This window comes from Silene latifolia, chromosome 1 (genome assembly GCF_048544455.1).
Source record: "Silene latifolia isolate original U9 population chromosome 1, ASM4854445v1, whole genome shotgun sequence".
Classification (NCBI taxonomy): Eukaryota; Viridiplantae; Streptophyta; class Magnoliopsida; order Caryophyllales; family Caryophyllaceae; genus Silene; species Silene latifolia.
This window is the reverse complement of record NC_133526.1, coordinates 24,671,385-24,692,547: the sequence shown is the minus strand read 5'-3', so window position 1 is coordinate 24,692,547 and position 21,163 is coordinate 24,671,385. Positions and strand designations below refer to the sequence as shown.

The following is a 21,163-nucleotide window of genomic DNA, read 5'->3' as shown; positions in this document are numbered from 1 at the left end:
TTACCACTGTTACTTTCACTACATTCGTAGTTACTTTCGCTACTCCCACTATCATTTTTATAACTGTCAGTACTCCCACATTAATACCGTTAGTTTTATTACTCTCGTTGTTGCTACTATTACTTTTACTACATTTAATTTAGTGTATAATTCTATGATGATACTAATTAATTCCATAAGAGGGGCATGTTAATTTTAAGGAAAATCACTATATTTTTGTGCTTTCTAAATTTAATTACTTTAATTTAATGTAATTCCATAAATATTCTTCATCAAGGCATACCGGGTGTACAAGATTATCGTACACCCTAACCAATGATAAATCTTTAACCATATTTCATTTAGATTTTACTTTATTATTTATGGAAAATGTGGGTAATTCTAATGATCTTGTTGGCTCGGGTGTACGATGATGTGGTACACCCGGTGTACCCAAGAATTTTTCTCTTTGTATTATACTTTTAACCAAAACTATATAATAAATACATTGAGATCCCTTTATCAGGTCCATCACACGGTGCTATCGATTTAAAACTATAGTATAATTAATTTGTATAGATTTCTTTAATTACATCAAAGTTCCTTGGTTTCTGGAATTAATATATAGTATTGATTGATTGATTATATAAATAAAATTAGTCAGGTTGGGTCCACAATCAGGTCGGGTTGGATTTGTTTGAGTCAGGCCCGACCCTAGTTATCGGCGGGCCGAGCTACTCACGGGTAACATGACTTAAAGAGTTGGTCAGGTCCGGGCGGGCCGGGTAAATCCGAATGTTTGACTAGGGCTATTCTACATTGACTAGAAAATTGAGTTCACTACTTTGACAAAATGAGCTTATTAGCAAGTTCAATGGTGTAGCTTAGGGACTTGCTTGCAATTTCTTAAATTTGCAAGCTAGTTGCTACACCATTGGAGATGGTCATGTAGCTTGGCTTAGCTCAAGCAACTAGCTTAATGAAGCTAGTTGCTTAAATGATCCCACTTTTACAAATCAATCAATAGAAAATTAACTAAATAAATGTAAGTTTCATTTATTCTTAATTTTTGATTTATTTGCCAAAATCAAAGCTAGAAAGTTATAGCTTACCATTGGAATGGTTTAGTAGCTTAAAAATGTCGAAGCTTAGAATATCATATGGAATTGGCAAGCTAGAAAGTTATAGCTTGCCATTGGACTTGCTCTTATGGTTATGGAGTTACGGGCAATTAATTGACTATATGGGTGGTGCGGGGTTCCGTTGATTAATCAGTATTTACAATCGATTGTTTTTCATATACATTATGTTTTTGTCTTATTCATATAACTTGACCCAATTCAACTTAAGCCTAAGACGGATATATTTATCTTAAATAAGAATTTGTGTTATCGTAATAGTTGGTTTCTTGTCACATCCGTTTTAATTGTAAAACAGGTCAAATGTTATTTTACATAGGTGAATAAGGCAAAAATTTGTCATTTCCTAATCATTGTACGGACTTTTTATCCCATTCATCTATTTGACTCTTTTATTCTTTAACATGGATATATGTTCCGTAATAACATTATTATTTAAGCAGATTGTTACTTGACATTATAATGTAAATGTTATTCGATCACTCTAACTTAGGCTCCCAAATCCTGACTTAGATATTGAATAACAATCAAATCACTACAATATCGCTAGTTTTGTGTAAGGCGGCTTTACATTAATATAATTATAAAAAAATTCAAATACAATCTTATTAATGAGTAGAAATGAATACTAGAAAATTCCATTTTACATTAAATTTGTATAAAATTGTTTTACACAGAAATTTGTTTTTTTTTTGGTACGATTTACACAGAAATTTGTGCCATTACAAATCCCGCATAAACTTGGAACATGGAACGAACGCATTTGGTGGATCTGCTAATCACGTCTAAGGTCTAACAAATCATAAATGGTAGACGAAGTCACATACCTACCTTTCAATTTACTCTTAATAAACAATACTAGCTACCATGATCACAACCAAAGTAAACGATCTAATACTCTTTTCGTCTCAATTATTTATATCTTTCATATTATTCATGAGAATATTTTATTTAACTGCGGTTGATAAATAATTGGGACGAGTGTTATATTCTTCACATAAATGCACTTTGAAAGGTCTTATACATATGCAAATTATCAAAGTACAACAAGGTTAATAAAGGAAAGACATAAAGAAGAAAGAGAACAGAGCAAGGAAGAAGATGAGTCAATTGGGCGCCATTAAGATCACCGTGAAGAAAGGCGTTGATCTTAAAGTTTGCGACTCCCTTTCAAGTGATCCTTATGTTGTTATTACGTCTGGCTCACAAGTACCACTCCTCATCCTTTAATCTTGGTTTTTGTTCAATATATGATACACTATATATGTCAATGCTTATTTTGTTTTGTGTAATTCAATATGATTAAATCATTAATCCTCTTTATAAAAGCGACAAGTACTGCAATACCGCCCTTAAATTCCTGAGTCCGCCACTGGCTCAAACCCGTTGTATGATTTAACAGAGATGGGTTACAGATAGAGATTTTCGCTTGGTAGCACAAATACAGACGAATATAAATCTGTGTGACTCGTTACATTCTACAGAAACAAAAGACTCGGGTGATAAAAAATAACGCTGATGATCCCGTGTGGAATGATGTGCTAACTCTTTCGGTGACTGATCCTAACCAGCCAATCAACCTCGTAAGTAAATCGCGCTTGAAATATCACCTTCTTTGGACATTTCGGGTAAATGACAATGCTATCGTCTTTCCTGTGTTTTCAGGCGATATTTGATAAAGATACATTTACAGAAGATGATAAAATGGGAGATGCCACAATTGATATTAAACCTTACATAGAGTGTTTACAGATGGGGTTGGGCGAGCTCCCTATTGGAACCGCGGTAAAGAAAATACAGCCAAATGATCACAACTGCCTAGCTGATGAAAGTCAGGTTATTTGGACTGGTAGAGGGAGAATGGTCCAAGACATGGTTCTAAAACTGCGAAATGTAGACACTGGCAAACTGCAGATACAGCTCGAGTGGCTTGATCTTCCCGGCTGTAAAGGATTTCGTTCTTGATCACTTGTTTGCCATGTTTCATATGTGACTTTTTTCCATTTTTACTTCAGTTAGTCTCTCTTAAGACGCTTTATGTGAGACTTCCCATTTTCCCGAGCTTGAGGCTTTGTGATCGCTTTATAACATATGTGCTTCCCTGTCACAAAAGGTCTTTAATTTGAGAACAAATACAGTTTATATTGGTGAAAATGTTTGCTGTTTTGGGCTTTCTTGAAAAATTGAAGGTAATGTCAAAAGGAGAGAAATATACTCCCTCTATTCCATCAGATTCTTTATCTTCGTTCAAATTTTTCATCACATGAAAAAAAGTCCGAAACAATTCAATCGGCCTCATAGTTAAAAGAAAGAACTTGGATATCTAATCAGTCTTAGAAATTTTTTCAAATAATGCTCAAATAGACAAAAATTATGAAAATGGAGTTCATTTGAATGTAATTATAGAAAATGGGTTCGCATAGGAACGTTCCCTAAAGTGAAGATTCACTACGGAGTTTCTAAGGGAAGCCGCGTATATCATTCTCGCAGCTTTATCGACTATCTCATACTGTACAAATTTAGACAACCTTTTCACAATGTTTGATAATAGTATTTGCAGTTTGGCTAAATTTGTACAGTATGAGAATTCAATTTTAGCATTTGTCTGGGTGTAACGAAATTTTGGTAAATATTTATCACAAAAAGAGTCGCAACACATTTCATGTTCCCAAAGTCTAATTTGTAAATTTACCAATAGCAAAATAAAATTAGCTCGACACATAACGAGGCTACTATGTCTCAGACTATAATAGAAAGAAATAGAACACACTAAAAAAATAAATACCAGCAATAAATTAAACCCTATAGTCTTTCCTGCAAAAATAAATAAGCCTCAGCCATTTATCAACAATGCTCGGAAGCAGAGCTGACAAATGACGGTACAAGGGCTTGAATGTCGTTCAACTCGCTTGATGTATACTCCCTTACTTAGCTTTGCCATCAGCGGCAGCATGAGGGGCTGAGTTAAGCTCGTCCCAAGCCTCGATCCAAGTGACCATAGCATCGGCAAGCTTGACAAAGTACTCATCGACCTTTCCAAGCTTCTCTTTGACTTGCTTGGAGAGTTCAATGTAGCATTGTTGGACACTGGTGCATTCCTTTGGAAGGGTTGCGTTTTGGAAGAATGGGATGCATTCTTCTTGCCAATAAATACCTTTGTATTCCTTCTTAAGGTTTACAAACGGATTGCTTGCTTTGCTGTGGTATATGTATGGCAGTCCAGTCTTTACTCCCCAACCAAGGTGATCGCATATAACCTAATACATTAATCAGGCCAAAAAGTCACAATAAGTCCAAATTCTTGTTAACAGATTGTGTATAATAGGTTCATTGTTAGAAGTATTAGAACAGCCTACATACTCATTTAATCAAGTGATTTCATAATTGTATAAATACGTATCTGTTTGGCCGACTTTAATTTTACACAAATAAGACAACCCTACCGGTAATTGTGGAGTTTGAGTTCTATATTTAGGTCCAAGGAATCGGAGCATTTCCACCAAATCAATGCAATTGCAAATACCAGAATTAGAAGATAATATAAATGTACTTTGTATCAATCATACCATTATATTCCGTATATGAACATTCTATTAACATGATCTTGCGTTGTTGAAAGAATATTCTGAAACTGCATTGAAGCAAAGAAAAAAGGCAGTATGATACCTTAATACACCAGCCGGCCCACATGTCGTCGTAGCGGCCGATGGGCTGACCATCGCCCATGAGTCCAAAGTACATAGCTGGTCCTATGAGCTCACGGTCAAAAGCCAAGTTCATACCGCACATGGGAAAGAGGGTTCCCTTGGGTATGGTCAAGACAGCGTCAACATATCTGGCAAGCACCCACAAAAAATTAGACATAATAAACATTATCACGCTCTAAATCAAAATCGACTATGTCCATTTCTCATTAAAATAATTGTCTAGCATGTAAAACCACCTCGTATACAAATTCTTAAAATTTCATACCTAGTGTTCCTTTCACGGGGCTTGACAAGTTGGGTGGGGGCATCATAATCAGGGATGTTGAGCCACAGACCATGAGAAACAGCAGTAGGGACACCTTCACGAAGACTGAAAGGATATCCACGGACGAAATCAGCACCCTCCCTGTATGGATCGTAGAGGGTGTTGAAAAAGAGTGGGGTTGATGGGCACAAAAGGTTCTTGATGTGCTGTTCAAGAGCATTGATGTCTTTTCCAGTTGGATCTTTTGCAACCTAAATGTGTGAACAAGGACGATATAAGATCTATTCTAATCACATTCCACATTGCACATTAAAGCTTCCTAGAATTCTCGCAATGAAGAGAGATAAACTTATGTCCCTTCTCACATCGACCACTAAGCTACCCAAATTTGCTATGGAGTACATTCCAATACTTTTGAGATATTACATCTTCTAAAAATAAGCTAGAAATACAGCTAAATAAACATCAATCATGCAAACTGGTAAATTGAAGGAATCCAAGAGTCTATCAAGCAAATGTTGTCGAACCAACAAGGCCGCAAAGACTTGGAAGTTTGGAAAATGAATGCAGATTACAGGACATGACATTCTCAAACTATAAGGTCATAGTATGATGGATCATATATTATTGAGGAAGGCAATCGTCAAAACAAAACAAAACAAAACAAAAAACATCATTATTACAGCAACATTACCCCCACTGCCTCAAGAGCTTCAGAGAATTGCAGGGGAAGGGGGTCGGATGTATACAGCCTTACCCCTAAGTTAGCAACACAAGAGATTCCGGACGACCCAAAATAACAATTGTATCCAGCATTGCAAAACCTCACTAAATTATTTAAATATTTGACTCAATTAAAACTCGTTCAAATCGCTCAAATTCTGTTCATTTTTCAATCATAAGTAGTGTACTATCATAATCAATATGCAAAAAGCAGATCATCAAAGAGCATGACATGATCAAAAAGCTTTTAGTCAAATCTCAAAAAAGTAGTATTCAGAAAGTGGATGACCAAACAATGTGACAGATCAAAGTGCAAAACCAATCAAAAGTTCAAAATTCAAAGCCACATCTACAACATTCAAATCAAACATCTACAACAACAATTGGTCCTGCTTCATTGGGTGTTAGAGTCACCTCTATTTTAATCGGGTGTTAGAGTCGTTTAAGTTAAGACGGTCTTAAACAAGAATTGGTGCTACAACAAACATTTAATACAATTCAAGCAAAAAACATCAAAGATCTCAACTTTAACATAACAAAAACCCAATTTTCATATAACAAATCCAGATCCAATTCCAATTCAATAAAAGATCAAATCTTAAGCATCAAAATCACAATTTAAAATCAACCCACATAACAAAATCAAAAATTTCACAAAACCCAGTTATCAAAATCAAAACTTTCATAAAATTTAATCTTCTGCACAAAAAAAATCAAAAAAAAATTGAGAAGAAAACTTACAAAGCAATCATCATCAATGGTGTAAATATACTTCTTCTTAGAAACCATATACCCAAAACATCTACAAGCAGAATCCTTAAAGGAAATACAAGAAGCTTTAGGACCAAGAATTCGATTAATATCGTTACGATTATACAATTCATAATCAAAACCTTGAGGAACATTGATAGTTTTATTAGGATCACCATCTTGAACAATGATCAAATGGTATGGTTGGAAAAAAGGGCGCCACATTTCGAGGAAATCAAGGTTTCTAATTGTTGGTATGACTATGTCTAGTTCATCTTTGAGCAATGGTGTTGGTGTGATTGATGATGTTCCTGCCATTGTTGTTGTTGGGATTGGAGATGGGAAGAGGGGTGTTTGAAGGTTTGTGTGAGGGGAAGGTGTGGTTTGTGTGAGTATTTATGTATGGAGATTAGGAGGGTAATTGGGGGAATGATGGGTTGATGGTGGTTTAGCACATGTTAAAAGTAGAGGGTGTTTTTGAACTTTCCACTTTGTGATATTATTCCAATTTGGAAAGGAATCAAATTCACATTGTGCTATTGTTGGAAGGGAATCAACTTTTTAGTAGGAGACAGAGAGTGTAGGAGTATGATATTTGGTACTTGGTAGATCGGGTAAACAGATTAATTATGTAGGTTTGGGTTATGTTAGTTCGGTCGGATTAATTTTGGTTTTTGAAGAGTATCGGTCAGATCGGTTCGAACCAAGTCTTTTCGAGTCAATTATAATTAAGTTATTTAAAAATGATCGGCTTGTCACAATTAACATTTGGATCGGTGTATATTTAGTCTGGTTAATTCGGGTTTGAGTCACACTTGGGTCTTGAGTTCGATTGTCGGTCGGGTATGCGTCATGTATTGGCAAGAAAGCGGGTTGTTGGACGATCTTTAACGATGAAGAAATTTAATTATTTTAGTGTACAAAGTCTTAAATTAAATGGTTGTATATTTGACTTATTTACCAATAATAGTAAGACGAATTCCGCATTGATGCTGCCTTATTTGTTATCCTCTTCCACCTCAACAAGAATTAAAACTTCAAACTAACCATTTAGCCTCTTTCCTCTCTTCCTCCATCACTTTTACCTAGCCTCTTATCGTCGGGGATTTCGAACACTTTGATGGAGCATTATCAATCCCCTCGACGAAGGAATATTGCTTTAACATTGAAGGACCAATCCTTCTTCATAGCTTTCTACACGCATTCCTTCTTCTCCCCTCACTGACACTTTATATTTATCCACCCTTGTGACGATCAGACAAACTCTATATAACCACAAGCTCACGCCAGTAATATACCCTGCTACCGCCATTACCACTCTTGTTATACCTTCTCATCAAAAAGTATATATAAGTATATTTTTCCTCTTATGACATCTTTTGACAATAAAAAATGATGAATCTCTTGAATACAATGCATGTGCTCTAATAAATATTAGCTATAAATGTCCATGAACCTGTTAAGTTAACGCCAAGGGAGTGGTAACAATTCAAACCTCTATTCTTCCCTCACTATCAAAGTTAACCTTATGATTACTATGTGATGAGGCACACAAATTAGGCCAAAATGATTGGGTTCATGTGAGAATGAGGTTATACAAGGTGTGGGTTAATGTCAGCCAATCAGAAGTGAGCACACGGATAGATGACTTGGCACATATTAGTTAGAATTGTACATTTGTATATAAAGAAGAAACACAGTTTGTAACTAATTATTTCATTCAATACAATTCCAGTTTATTTACTCTCTCTCTACAAACAACATCTCACTACATAATTCTTCATCTCCATTATCAAGCTCTTCTAAGCTTCATCAATGGCTTCTCATTTCATGTTTTCACATGGTATCAGAGCAGGTTAATCCTGTCGCTTGATCCGCATCTTCAATTATGTACGATCTATTCAATTTGTGATCAAATTCGTTTTTTTTTAGATTTCGCGATCAAATTCGTAATTTTTTTTTTTCCAAATATTTCAGAAAATCACAAAAAATTGTTCTTACTTTCATACTAATCCAACAAAATCGCAAAAACAAGTCAATTTTTCAATCAAATTTTCAAAATGCCTAATTCTGAATCCGTCGATCAATCGCCTTATCGTAATCCTTACGATGAGCCGCTATTTTTGTCTCCGTCTGATAATCCTTCCATGTCGATGGTTAATTCGCCGTTTAATGGAAAAGATTTTATCAATTGGACAAGAGGAGTTATTCTTGCACTTGGATCGAAGAATAAAGAAGGTTTTATCAATGGCGTTATTGCAGAGCCTGAGATTACGTCTGATAAGTATAAGGCGTGGAAGTGTTGTGATTATATGATACGGTGCTGGATTCTTAGCTCTATGACTCCTGAAGTCAAGAGCGGTTTTCTGTCTGCGAAATCTGCGAAGGAGTTGTGGAGTGATATTCAGGAAAGATATGGTCAGTCTAATGCGCCTCTTTTATTTCAATTGAAGAAGGAATTGCGCAATTTAGGTCAGGACACTAATTATGTTGTTGAGTATTATAATAAGCTCAAGCGTCGTTGGGATGAAATTGAGGAAATAGAAGGAATACCTTAATGCACTTGTGGTAAATGCACTTGTAATGTTTTGAAGAAGATTGTTGATGCTGGATCATGTGAGAAGGTGTTGATGTTTCTAATGGGATTGAATAACACATTTGACACTTTGAAGACTAATATTCTGTCAATGGACCCTCTCCCTACTGTCAATAAAGTCTATTCATTTGTTCAACAAGTAGAGAGTCAAAAATCGCTTTCTATTCTGACTCAACCAGCACAAGATGTTGGAGCCGGTGTCCTCCAGTTAGTGCGGATAACGTTATTGCACGTACACTTGTACGGACAAGTGGGAGCTTGTTGGGGCTGGTGTCCTCCACAGTTAGTGCAATGACATATAAATCTCTAAAAGGATTAAAGGGTATACTTTTGTATTATTATCAGTTGGTCCACGTTTATCAATAACGGTTGGCTTGCTAGATAAGTTTGACGTTATTGTCATACAGATGGCGGTGATCAACTGGTCCCTAAAAGTCACACCTATAGGATACGTTTGAGAGATGTGACGGTATGAAAATACAGTCATGTTGATGCCTAATATGACTAAGCGGTTAGTCGGAGTTATTGACTAATAATTAGTCAAACGCGATGTTGAGATAATTATTTAATACGGATTAAATAATACTGGCTAAGGCGAATTAAGCGGTTAATTCGTAAATTAAATATAAACGGTTATATTTAATTAATGTATATTGAATTGATTAATTATACAATATTGTCATTGTCGGACAAGTATTAACATGTCGACTGATTCATGTTATTAGTCGATATTTTAATATCCGATAACGGATGACGATTTATAATAAAAACCCGTCATATACATTTAGCAAAACGAGTCGGACCACGAGTTAAATAAGGAGAAAGTGGAAAGCCCACTCCCTCCATGGGCAACCGTTCGGTCGACCAAGTGAAACAAAAGGAGAGTCCTTCTCTCCTTTTGACCTAATTCATTCTCATTTGAAGAAAAATTAGGGTTTTGGAGCTTTTTCTCTGAAATTCTAGATCTCACATCAGAAAACTCACAAAAGCTCTCTCAATATTGCAAGGCAATCAGAGAGCAATTTCTAGCACAAGGGGCATAGTCTCAGACGATCTTGGGTGCAACAATTAGGAGGAAATCTACGTTGATTTCTGTTCTTAGGCCGATTTGCACAGGACCCGAGGTTGATTCTTATTCTTTTATCGTTTCTCTTGTTTTTCGTTTATGACCATTAATCACATGATAAATTACGTTATAGTCCTTAATTTTAAGGGGTTTTATACGGATATTACCCTACAAGTGGTATCAGAGCGAGGCCACGTAAATTTTTCATCGTGATTTTCATAAAACGATTTGAATCGATATTTTTTTTGCCTTGAAAACCGTGACTTGCATGCTCACGGCTGATCAGTCGATCGGGGACTTTTCTGTCTCGATCGACTGTTTTTGTTTTCGATTTGTTTTTGCATATTATTATTATAAACGATTATTATAGCAATATGTTTAAGGTTTTGTCAATTGTAGATTTAATTTTATACGAATTACGTCGAAATTGCAATTGGTTTAGTTTTGTCAAATCGATTTCACGAAAGCTATTCTGTTTGGCGAGACCACTCGATCGACTGGCTGTATCAGTCGATCGAGCCTTTTTTGTTCGTGCAGCGCTGAAAAGAAAAAAAAAATTTGTTTTATTTTTCCTTTTGGCCATAAAATGTACATTATACGGATTTTGTACACTCGCTTAATTGTGAAACGGTTCACACACGTACCATTTAGTTATTTTAAAGCGGTTTAAAGTAACGGATTGTAATGGATTAAAATTAAGTTGATAAAAGCGGTTTTGTCATATAATTTTAAGTGTTAAAAGGTGGTTTGGATAATTTTAACATAATTACGGAATTATGTCACGGATAATTTTTGTTTTAGTTGATGCATTTTTATTTATCGTTACTTTTGAATGCCATGAATGTTTTTATTACGTATTTAATTTTACAAACGGTTGTAACTTAGTGTGGCCTTAGTAGAACGTGTTACCGTAATGATGGAACACGGTCTTGGTTGTATTTTGAGATCTCGCATCTCCGTTTTGGATTTTTCCTTGTAATTACAGTTTTTATTTAGAATGTAAATAGGTTTATATTTTGTAAATTTTAAATTGTAATTTTGAGAAGACCAAAGTTGGAGATCGGATGCTCACTCCCGCTGCATGGATCAAGATGGAACATCAAGACAAGCTTCTCGGGTCCAACGGTGGATTGCAAAGTTGTATTATGTTTATCTTGCTAGGATAGGCCACACTAGGACTTTTATTTACGTTTTGTTTTTTTTTATGTTTTTCATCGTAACGATAGTTTGCATCATTTTCCGCCTAAAACCAAACCACCTAATATTTGCATGAAAACTGACTCATATAGAGGTTACGCTTAGTTTTCTATGACATACAGATGTCACACGGACTTAATAAGCCATCACCTAAGTTAATTCATTCACGTAATGCTAGATTTTCGTTCACTTTAAATGAATTAAAACTAAGTTGATGGGATCTTCCTCGTATAACCAAAAATTGAGAATAGTCTTTATAGGTCAAACTCCAATAAATTCCTTCTTCGTCGGTAGGCATAATATGACCCCTTCTACGTCGGGTAAGTTGGAACTGATTGACCTATTTTATCTCAACACTATGGTCACTCGTACGATCCTGTGATTATGGTGGACTAAAGATAGGATTTACGGAAATCTATCGACCAAGAGTTCTAACGGTAGAACTAGCCAAACAGTTGGCTTATCAATTTACGGAAATTGAGTCTTGGGATCATTTGTATAATACTTGAGGTAGATCGATTATACAAGTGCAATGAGTCTACACGTTAAAATGAATTTTAAATAGACTTAAATCACCTCGATGAGTTGCTTATTTCGTTTTGTTTTTCTTTCTTTTTCAGTGTAGAACACGATCATTTAAACGCTAATAACATAATGGTGGCCGTACGGACGACCCAATGCCAAGTGCCACATTGGACCGTGAGTCCGGCCGGATCTTCATGAATCAGATGAATCAGTCTACTCGACTGAAGAATGATGGATCAAACTTCGCGGACTGGGAGGCGGCATTACGGAATGCTGCCATTGCTGACGGGAAGCTCAAATATCTGATAGAGCCCATCCCGCCAAACCCAGGCCCCACGGCTGGAGCTAACGAGATCGCCACGTATAGCGATTTCGTCATGGAAGCGGGTGCGATAAAGAACGTACTCATTTTTGCAATGGAATCCAATTTGCAGAAATGCTTCATAGCCCAAGGTGCAAACAAGATTTTCACCACGCTCACTAAGGAATTCTCGAAAGCACCGAGAATCGTGACCTATGAGCATACCTGTCGCTTCTTTGAGGCGAAACTCCAGAAGGGTCAATCGGTTAGCCCACACATTCTCAGCATGATTGAGAATGTCGAGAAACTGGAGGCACTTGATTGTAAGATCAGCGAGAACATCGTGATTGACCGCATGCTTCATTCACTCCACGATGGTTTTGTGCTCTTTAGAGCCAATTACTATATGAATGATTTGAAGAAAAGTCCTCATGCACTACACTCTTCTCGTACAGACCGAGAAGGACATGAAGTTTAGTGGGAGCCTGAAACAGGATGTTCTCGTTGTGTCAAACAAGGGCAAGGGTAAGGGCAAAGCTCAGGCAGACCTAGCAGTAGGTAAGCCGAAGTTTAAAAAGTCGGGATCGGGTAAGAGTGGGCCTGGTGAATCGAGCACCTCACTAGGCGCGACAAAGAGTAAGATCGGTAACATGGAATGCCATCATTGCCACAAGACTGGGCATTGGAGGCGTACATGTCCTGTATACCATGAGGACATAAAAGCGGGTCGCGTTACTCCTGTTGGTATGTCTTCTTCTTCTTCTAATTTTGTTCATATGATTGAGATTAACCATGCAAGTTACGGAACTTGGGTACTAGATACTGGTTGTGGTTCTCATCTATGCAATCATGTGCAGGGCCTCCGAAACATCGAACCCCTCGTAAAGGGTGAGGTGGACCTGCGTGTCGGGAATGAAGCACGAGTGGCTGCCGTCTCGAGGGGAACATATGTGATCCAGCTTCCTAGCGGATTTGAGTTATTTTTATATAACTGCTATTATGTACCCAGTCTATCTAAAAACATTATTTCAGTTTCTGCACTTGACAAACTTGGTTTTTCATTTGTAATAGAGAATAATAGCTGCATTTTCTCATTACACGATATGATTTATGGCAAGGCAGTCTCCATGAATGGAATTTATGTTTTAGATCAGACCACTGAAATATTGCACGTAATGAATAAAAAGTTAAAGATTGGTGATAAAGATCAAACTTATCTATGGCACTGCCGTATGGGACACATTAATGAGAAACGCGTTAAACAGCTCATACAGAATGGAGCTATCTCGGCCTTTGATTTTCAATCATTTGGCACGTGTGAATCATGTCTCATTGGTAAGATGACTCGAATTTCCTTCAAAGGTGTTGGAATGCGCGCTGCTGACCTATTAGGACTCATACATACGGATGTGTGTGGACCTGTGTCAATCACCGCATGAGAAGGCTATAGGTATTTCATCACTTTCACGGACGATTTAAGTAGATATGGCTATGTCTACTTGATCAAGCATAAAAGTGAGTCCTTTGAGAAATTCAAAGAATACCAGAATCGGGTAAAGAACCAACTGGGTAGAAAAATTAAAACACTACGATCAGACCGTGGTGGCGAGTATCTTTCACACGAGTTTGATCAACACCTTAAGGACTGTGGGATTGTCTTACAGTTAACTCCACCTGGAACACCTCAGTTGAATAGTGTGTCCGAACGGACAAATCGAACACTACTTGATATGGTTCGATCCATGATGAGTCACACCGTATTGCCTGATTCATTGTGGGGTTATGCTCTTCTGTCAGCTGCTCTAATACTTAACCGAAGTCCGTCTAAAGCTGTTGACAAGACTCCATATGAACTATGGAAGGGAACGGTCCCCAACTTGTCCTTTATACGGGTTTGGGGCTGCGAGGCTTATGTCAAGTGGAGACACGAGGATAAGCTCGGCCCGCGATCGGTCAAGACATACTTTATAGGTTATCCTAAAGGAACATTTGGTCATTACTTCTATTCCCCAACCGAACAACGTGTATTTGTTGCGGCTAGTGCGACATTCTTAGAGAAGGAGTTTCTCGAGAACGCGAAGAGTAATAGAACCTTCGAGCTGTCGGAGATTCCGGAACCAAATGCCGAGCAACCATTGGAGGAACCAGTTCCTTCAATCCCGGCTGCGGTTAGTATTCCGGAGGAACCTAGGAGGTCGGGTAGAGTCTCTATTACTCCGGACAGATACATTGGTATGGTCGAGGAACATGACATAGATGACATTCTGCTCTTAACGAGTAGTGAACCCACAACCTATAAAGGTGCCATGACTAGTTCCGACTCAAAGCTATGGCTTGAGGCCATGCAATCTGAGATGGACTCCATGTATGAGAACAACGTATGGGATCTTGTTGACTTGCCTGCTAAGGTTCGTCCCCTTCAATGCAAATGGTTTTACAAGATAAAGCATTCTGTGGAAGGTCAACAAGATATCTATAAAGCACGACTAGTCGCTAAAGGTTTCACCCAAGTGCCAGGTTTGCACTACGATGAAATTTTTGCACCCGTGGTCATGCTGCGTTCCATTCGGATTATCTTAGCGATTGCCGCTTTTCATGACTATGAAATTTGGCAGATGGATGTGAAAACCGCCTTCTTAAACGGTTATTTGGAGGAAGAGTTGTACATGGTACAACCCGAAGGTTTCATCGATCCTGAACATCCTAAGAAAGTGTGCAAGCTTAAGCGATCCATTTATGGACTTAAGCAAGCTTCTCGGAGTTGGAATCATCGTTTCGACCAAGTGATAAAAGAAAATGGATTTACTCGATCGGTCGAGGAACCATGTCTATATATCAAGTCGAGTGGGAGCAAGATTCTCTTCCTAATATTGTATGTTGATGACATACTCCTGATTGGGAATGACATACCTCTCTTAACTTCGGTAAAAGTATGGTTGAAGAACCATTTCCAGATGAAAGATCTGGGTGAGGCACAAAGAATTTTGGGCATCCGTATCTATCGAGATAGATCACGTCGGATGTTATCTCTCAGTCAGGAGTCTTATATAGACAAGATTCTAGAGAGATTCAGCATGACTAACTCCAAAAAGGAGTTTCTTCCTATGGCTCCAGAGGTGCATTTGAGCAAGTCTCAGGCACCAGAGACACCGGAAGAGATAGAGCGCATGACCCGGATTCCTTATGCTTCGGCTATAGGATCAATCATGTATGCCATGATATGCACACGTCCGGACGTGGCATATGCATTGAGTAAGACAAGTCGATTCCAACAGCATCCAGGTGAATCACATTGGATGGCTGTCAAGAACATTCTTAAGTACCTACGGAGGACTAAATATTGGGCATTGACTTATGGAGGCGATCAAAAGCTATACGCAACCGGTTACGCAGATGCTAGCTTCCAAACGAATCGAGATGACTCGAAATCTCAGTCTGGATTCGTTTTTACTCTTAATGGCACTGCAGTCAGCTGGAAGAGTTCCAAACAAAGTGTTACAGCAGATTCTACGACTGAGTCCGAGTACTATGCCGCGTCCGAAGTCGCAAAGGAAGCGATATGGTGCGTCAATTCTTACAAGGACTATCTGTAGTGCCTAGTTCGAATGACCCGATCACCATCTATTGCGACAATAGAGGTGCCATCTTCCAGGCTAAGGAGCCTAAGTCTAGCAACAAGTCTAGACACGTACAACGGAAAGCTCATCTAATCCGAGATTACGTGGAGCAAAAGGAGGTAGTGATAGAAAAGATTGCTACAGATGATAATATAGCAGATCCTCTCACTAAACCATTACGACAAGATAAGCATGAAGGGCATGTTATTTCCATGGGAATTAAACGTGTTCTTGAGTTGTAGTACTCTTTTATGGATTAGATTCTTTTTCTGGTGTGCTCTATACGACATCATCGTTTTGATATTTATATATTTTGTTTTTCATGTGGAGTTTTACGACTATCTTGAACACCACAAAGTGAACTGAACAAACATTATATTTTTGGTCCTTAATTGCCCAAGTGAGCTGATAACTCTGGCAATTATTTTGTGACGTTGGTTGATGGTGGGTTCAACGAGCCATAAGTCAAACGGTTGACTGACCAATCACAGAGGCGAGTTATACGGATATCTCGTAGGACTCAATTGTGACAACGACGTGGAGTCCTAAATGTTTTATAACATTCGGTGCCAGGTCGTGGATAGGACCTCCATGGTGATCCTAAGAGTCGATCCTTTTGACTATCGACTGTCTCTTGAGATTAAGGCAGATTTTGGGTGACTTTAGTTTCTTTCTCACGGTCATCCGTAACAGGGGGCCAAGTAGATTTTTTCCGGGTCATTTCATCCGTGCTTAGATCGGCGGGAGTCGAGTTGAAGGAAATATTCAGCCTTTATCAGGTACTCGATATTTCTCGGGGCCACTCGAGGAGTCAGAATCGAAATGCATGGCCATGCTCGAATACGGATTCGTTTTATCAATTAAGTTACTCTCTAGTCGGGGAAACCACTCTTGATACAGATCGATTGTAAAATACGACCTTTGCGGATACGGATCTGCAAATTGTTTTACATTGAGTGGGAGAAATTTTAAATGGATATGAGAATCGGTTATCGCACATACACTTGTACGAACAAGTGGGAGTTTGTTGGAGCCGGTGTCCTCCAGTTAGTGCGGATAACGTTATTGCACGTACACTTGTACGGACAAGTGGGAGCTTGTTGGGGCTGGTGTCCTCCACAGTTAGTGCAATGACATATAAATCTCTAAAAGGATTAAAGGGTATACTTTTGTATTATTATCGGTTGGTCCACGTTTATCAATAACGGTTGGCTTGCTAGATAAGTTTGACGTTATTGTCATACAGATGGCGGTGATCAACTGGTCCCTAAAAGTCACACCTATAGGATACGTTTGAGAGATGTGACGGTATGAAAATACAGTCATGTTGATGCCTAATATGACTAAGCGGTTAGTCGGAGTTATTGACTAATAATTAGTCAAACGCGATGTTGAGATAATTATTTAATACGGATTAAATAATACTGGCTAAGGCGAATTAAGCGGTTAATTCGTAAATTAAATATAAACGGTTATATTTAATTAATGTATATTGAATTGATTAATTATACAATATTGTCATTGTCGGACAAGTATTAACATGTCGACTGATTCATGTTATTAGTCGATATTTTAATATCCGATAACGGATGACGATTTATAATAAAAACCCGTCATATACATTTAGCAAAACGAGTCGGACCACGAGTTAAATAAGGAGAAAGTGGAAAGCCCACTCCCTCCATGGGCAACCGTTCGGTCGACCAAGTGAAACAAAAGGAGAGTCCTTCTCTCCTTTTGACCTAATTCATTCTCATTTGAAGAAAAATTAGGGTTTTGGAGCTTTTTCTCTGAAATTCTAGATCTCACATCAGAAAACTCACAAAAGCTCTCTCAATATTGCAAGGCAATCAGAGAGCAATTTCTAGCACAAGGGGCATAGTCTCAGACGATCTTGGGTGCAACAATTAGGAGGAAATCTACGTTGATTTCTGTTCTTAGGCCGATTTGCACAGGACCCGAGGTTGATTCTTATTCTTTTATCGTTTCTCTTGTTTTTCGTTTATGACCATTAATCACATGATAAATTACGTTATAGTCCTTAATTTTAAGGGGTTTTATACGGATATTACCCTACACAAGATGCTAGTGCACTTGCTGTCAATATACCTGGTTTCAACAAAGGGAATTGGAATGTATGGAGGAGATGGAAAGAAGCCTAAATATGAGGAACATTGGTGTCCTCACCGCAAAAAGAAAGGACATACTTTTGATACTTTTTGGGACTTCAATGAAGATCAAAAGATGAGTTTCTTGGCCAGAAATGATGGTTTATCAGCAGGAGCCGGTGGAATGTCAAAATACAAGAAGCAAACGTCGTACAAAAATTATTCTGCTGCAAATAATGCTGAGATTCTTGAAGACATGCCTTTTGAGTTGGATCAGAAGCAAGGATCAGGGTCTATTAATCAACACAACAAGATTGACAAAGACTTGGTGAATGCAGTCTGTGATTAGGTTCTTAATGCTATGCAGGCCAGGTTCAGTGGATCAGTTGATCATACAACTGCTTCTGTCAATTTTGCAGGTAAAATCCTTGCCTCAAATGTTGTTAGTTTTCCTAAGCTAAACAGTAATGTCATTGAATGGATCTTAGATTCAAGGGCCTCGGATCATATGTCTTCTCAAGGTCATCTTTTTACCAATGTTAGGAAACTAGATGCACCTGTCATGGTTGGACTTCCTGATGGTTTAACTAAATTAGTTCACTTTATAGGGAACATCAAAATTAGTCTAAAATCATCCTGTCTGAAGTATTATAATACCAGACTTTAAGCATAATCTTCTTTCTATTGGAAAGTTGATCTCCCATGATGGTTTACTCATTCAATTCAATGCTATCACTTGTTTGATACAGGACCATGAAGACCACATCTTGGCTGTAGGGCACAAAGATGGAAGTCTATACAAGTTATAGCACAAGGCTATGCACCAATTTGTGCAGAATACTTCTTTACATAGTTTAAGGAATAATAAACACACTAGTATGTCTACTTCTAGTACTGCAGACAAGCAGCATAGTACTGTTAATTCCATGAGCAGTAATGTAGCTCAGTCTGAGTCTCATTGTATGCTTTGTAATAGTGAGGAAAGATATAAAGCACATAGTGTTGTTGAGCTTATGCATACTCGTTTGGGTCATACTTCATATGCAAAGATGAAACATATTACTGGAATAAAAGACTCGGATTTAAATACTTATTCATGTGATGTGTGTATTATGGCAAAGATGCATAAATTGCCATTTGAAAGAGATTATTCTAGAGCTCATGAGACATTTGGTTTGATCCACATAGACTTATGGGGACCCTATAAGGTTGCGTCTATCAGTAGAGTACACTATTTTTTGACCATTGTAGATGATCACTCTAGGGTGACATGGACTTTCTTATTGCAAGATAAAACCCAGGTTAGTAAGACTATAGATGGTTTCTTCAATCAAGTTCACACTCAGTTTGGGAAAGCCATTAAGCTAGTTAGGAGTGATAATGACACCGAGATCATTCAAGGTGCTTGTTTAGAATTGTTTGCTGCTAAAGGAGTTATGCATCAAAAGAGTGGTACCAGGTGTCCCTCAACAGAATGGGAGAGTTGAGAGGAAGCACAGACACCTAGTTGAAACAGCTAGGGCCATGATGATCTATGCTAATTTACCTAAGAGGTTATGGGGAGAGTGTTTATTAGCAGCTACTCATGTTATCAACAGACTTCCTATTTCACTCCTGTCCTGGAAGACTCCCTATGAATTGCTGCTAGGGAGTGTACCTGCTTATGAACACCTTAGGACTATTGGTTGTCAGTGCTTTGCTCTTATTCCAAAGAGTAGAAAAGATAAATTTCAGCCTAAGGGAAGAAGATGCATTTTCATAGGCTATCCTCATGGCCAAAAAACATACAAATTTTTTGATTTAGAGAGTCAGAAAATCATAATCAGCCGAGATGTAGAATTCCAAGAACACATTTTTCCATACAAGTAAAAAAATCAAGTTTTGGCACAACAAATTCAACCAACTGATTACATCCCCAATATGGATGAGGAGTTTATCCTTCAAGAGAATACTATTTTTCCTAATACTCATACTAATACTCAGAATCCAAACAATATTCACAGAAATAATGATAATAATTCAGATATTAATAATAATAATTCAGACTCTCCATTCAATGACTGTCATCAAAATGTTTCTGTTATTCATAATGATACTCATAATGATACTTCAACTGTTATGAATGAAGAAGTTTCATTGCCTAATCCTAGGCAGTCTCACAGGGTAAGAAATATCCCCTCAAGATTTAAGGACTTTGTTTGTCCTACACTTCACGTACCTGCTAGTGCAAGCAGTGCTGTTTCTAGCAGCAAGTTCATCATTCTTGATCCTGCTACCTACCCTGATCATTTGTTAAAGTCCATCAACAATGTCATGAAAGTCACAGAACCTACTACTTATAAGCAAGCAGTACAAGATCCTTTGTGGATTTCTGCTATGTCCAAGAAAATTGAAGCTCTTGAGAATAATGGCACTTGGGAAATTACTGATTTGCCATCAGGTCACAAACCCATAGGATCCAAATGGGTATATAAAGTTAAGTATAATCCAGATGGTTCAGTAGAAAGATATAAGGCTAAACTTGTAGCTAAGGGCTACAATCAAGTGGGAGGTAAAGATTACAAAGCTACATTTTCACCTGTAGCCAAATTCACCACAGTCAGAGTACTCTTAGCTGTTGCCTCCATTAGACAATGGCCAATTTACCAACTAAGTATCAATAATGCTTTTTTGCATGGGTTTTTAGATGAATTAGTTTCTATATGACTCCCCACTGAAGGGTATTCAAGAGCTAAGCAAGGACAAGTATGTCGTTTGAAGAAATCCCTATATGGCTTGAAACAAGCCTCTAGGTAGTGGAACCTTGCTTTGACTAAGCAACTGTTGTCCTTGGGTTTTACTCAGTCTAAGCATGATTACTCCTTATTCACTAGAGAGGTGAAGGGATTGATATCTATTGTCTTGGTGTATGTAGATGACTTGCTTTTAACTGGTACAGACAAATGTTTTCTAGATTTGTTGAAGCAAAAGTTGCATACTACTTTCACAATCAAAGATTTAGGAGAAGTTCGTTATTTCTTGGGATTAAAAGTTACCCGGAATTCAGAGGGTATAATCTTAAACCAACAAAAATATGTACAGGATTTATTGAAGGATGTTGGTATGTTAAATTGTAAACCTGCACTCTTTCCTTTACCAAATGGTTTACAACTGAGTATTGATCAAGGCAGTTTACTACCTGATCCTGAAA

General features: G+C 37.7%; 3 protein-coding genes across 3 annotated transcripts; 2 read left to right on the top strand and 1 right to left on the bottom strand.

Annotated features, from left to right (window-relative positions):
* The first annotated feature begins 1,984 nt into the window (after positions 1-1,984).
* On the top strand, positions 1,985-3,301 carry LOC141601551 (protein C2-DOMAIN ABA-RELATED 7-like). Its single transcript, XM_074421847.1, has 3 exons — positions 1,985-2,327; positions 2,603-2,701; positions 2,784-3,301. Exons 1-3 carry the CDS (start codon positions 2,220-2,222, stop codon positions 3,081-3,083), a joined length of 507 nt encoding a protein of 168 aa, XP_074277948.1. The 5' UTR covers positions 1,985-2,219; the 3' UTR covers positions 3,084-3,301.
* Positions 3,302-3,730: 429 nt separating this feature from the next.
* Positions 3,731-7,023, bottom strand: LOC141601546 (putative UDP-arabinopyranose mutase 2). Its single transcript, XM_074421841.1, has 4 exons — positions 6,555-7,023; positions 5,091-5,341; positions 4,785-4,953; positions 3,731-4,375 (listed from the first exon to the last, which is right to left on the bottom strand). The coding sequence occupies exons 1-4, from the start codon at positions 6,879-6,881 to the stop codon at positions 4,043-4,045; spliced, it is 1,080 nt and encodes a 359-aa protein (XP_074277942.1). The 5' UTR covers positions 6,882-7,023; the 3' UTR covers positions 3,731-4,042.
* A 1,600-nt stretch (positions 7,024-8,623) lies between these two features.
* Positions 8,624-9,121, top strand: LOC141642244 (uncharacterized). Its single transcript, XM_074450973.1, has one exon. It carries the CDS (start codon positions 8,624-8,626, stop codon positions 9,119-9,121), a length of 498 nt encoding a protein of 165 aa, XP_074307074.1.
* Positions 9,122-21,163: the final 12,042 nt, after the last annotated feature.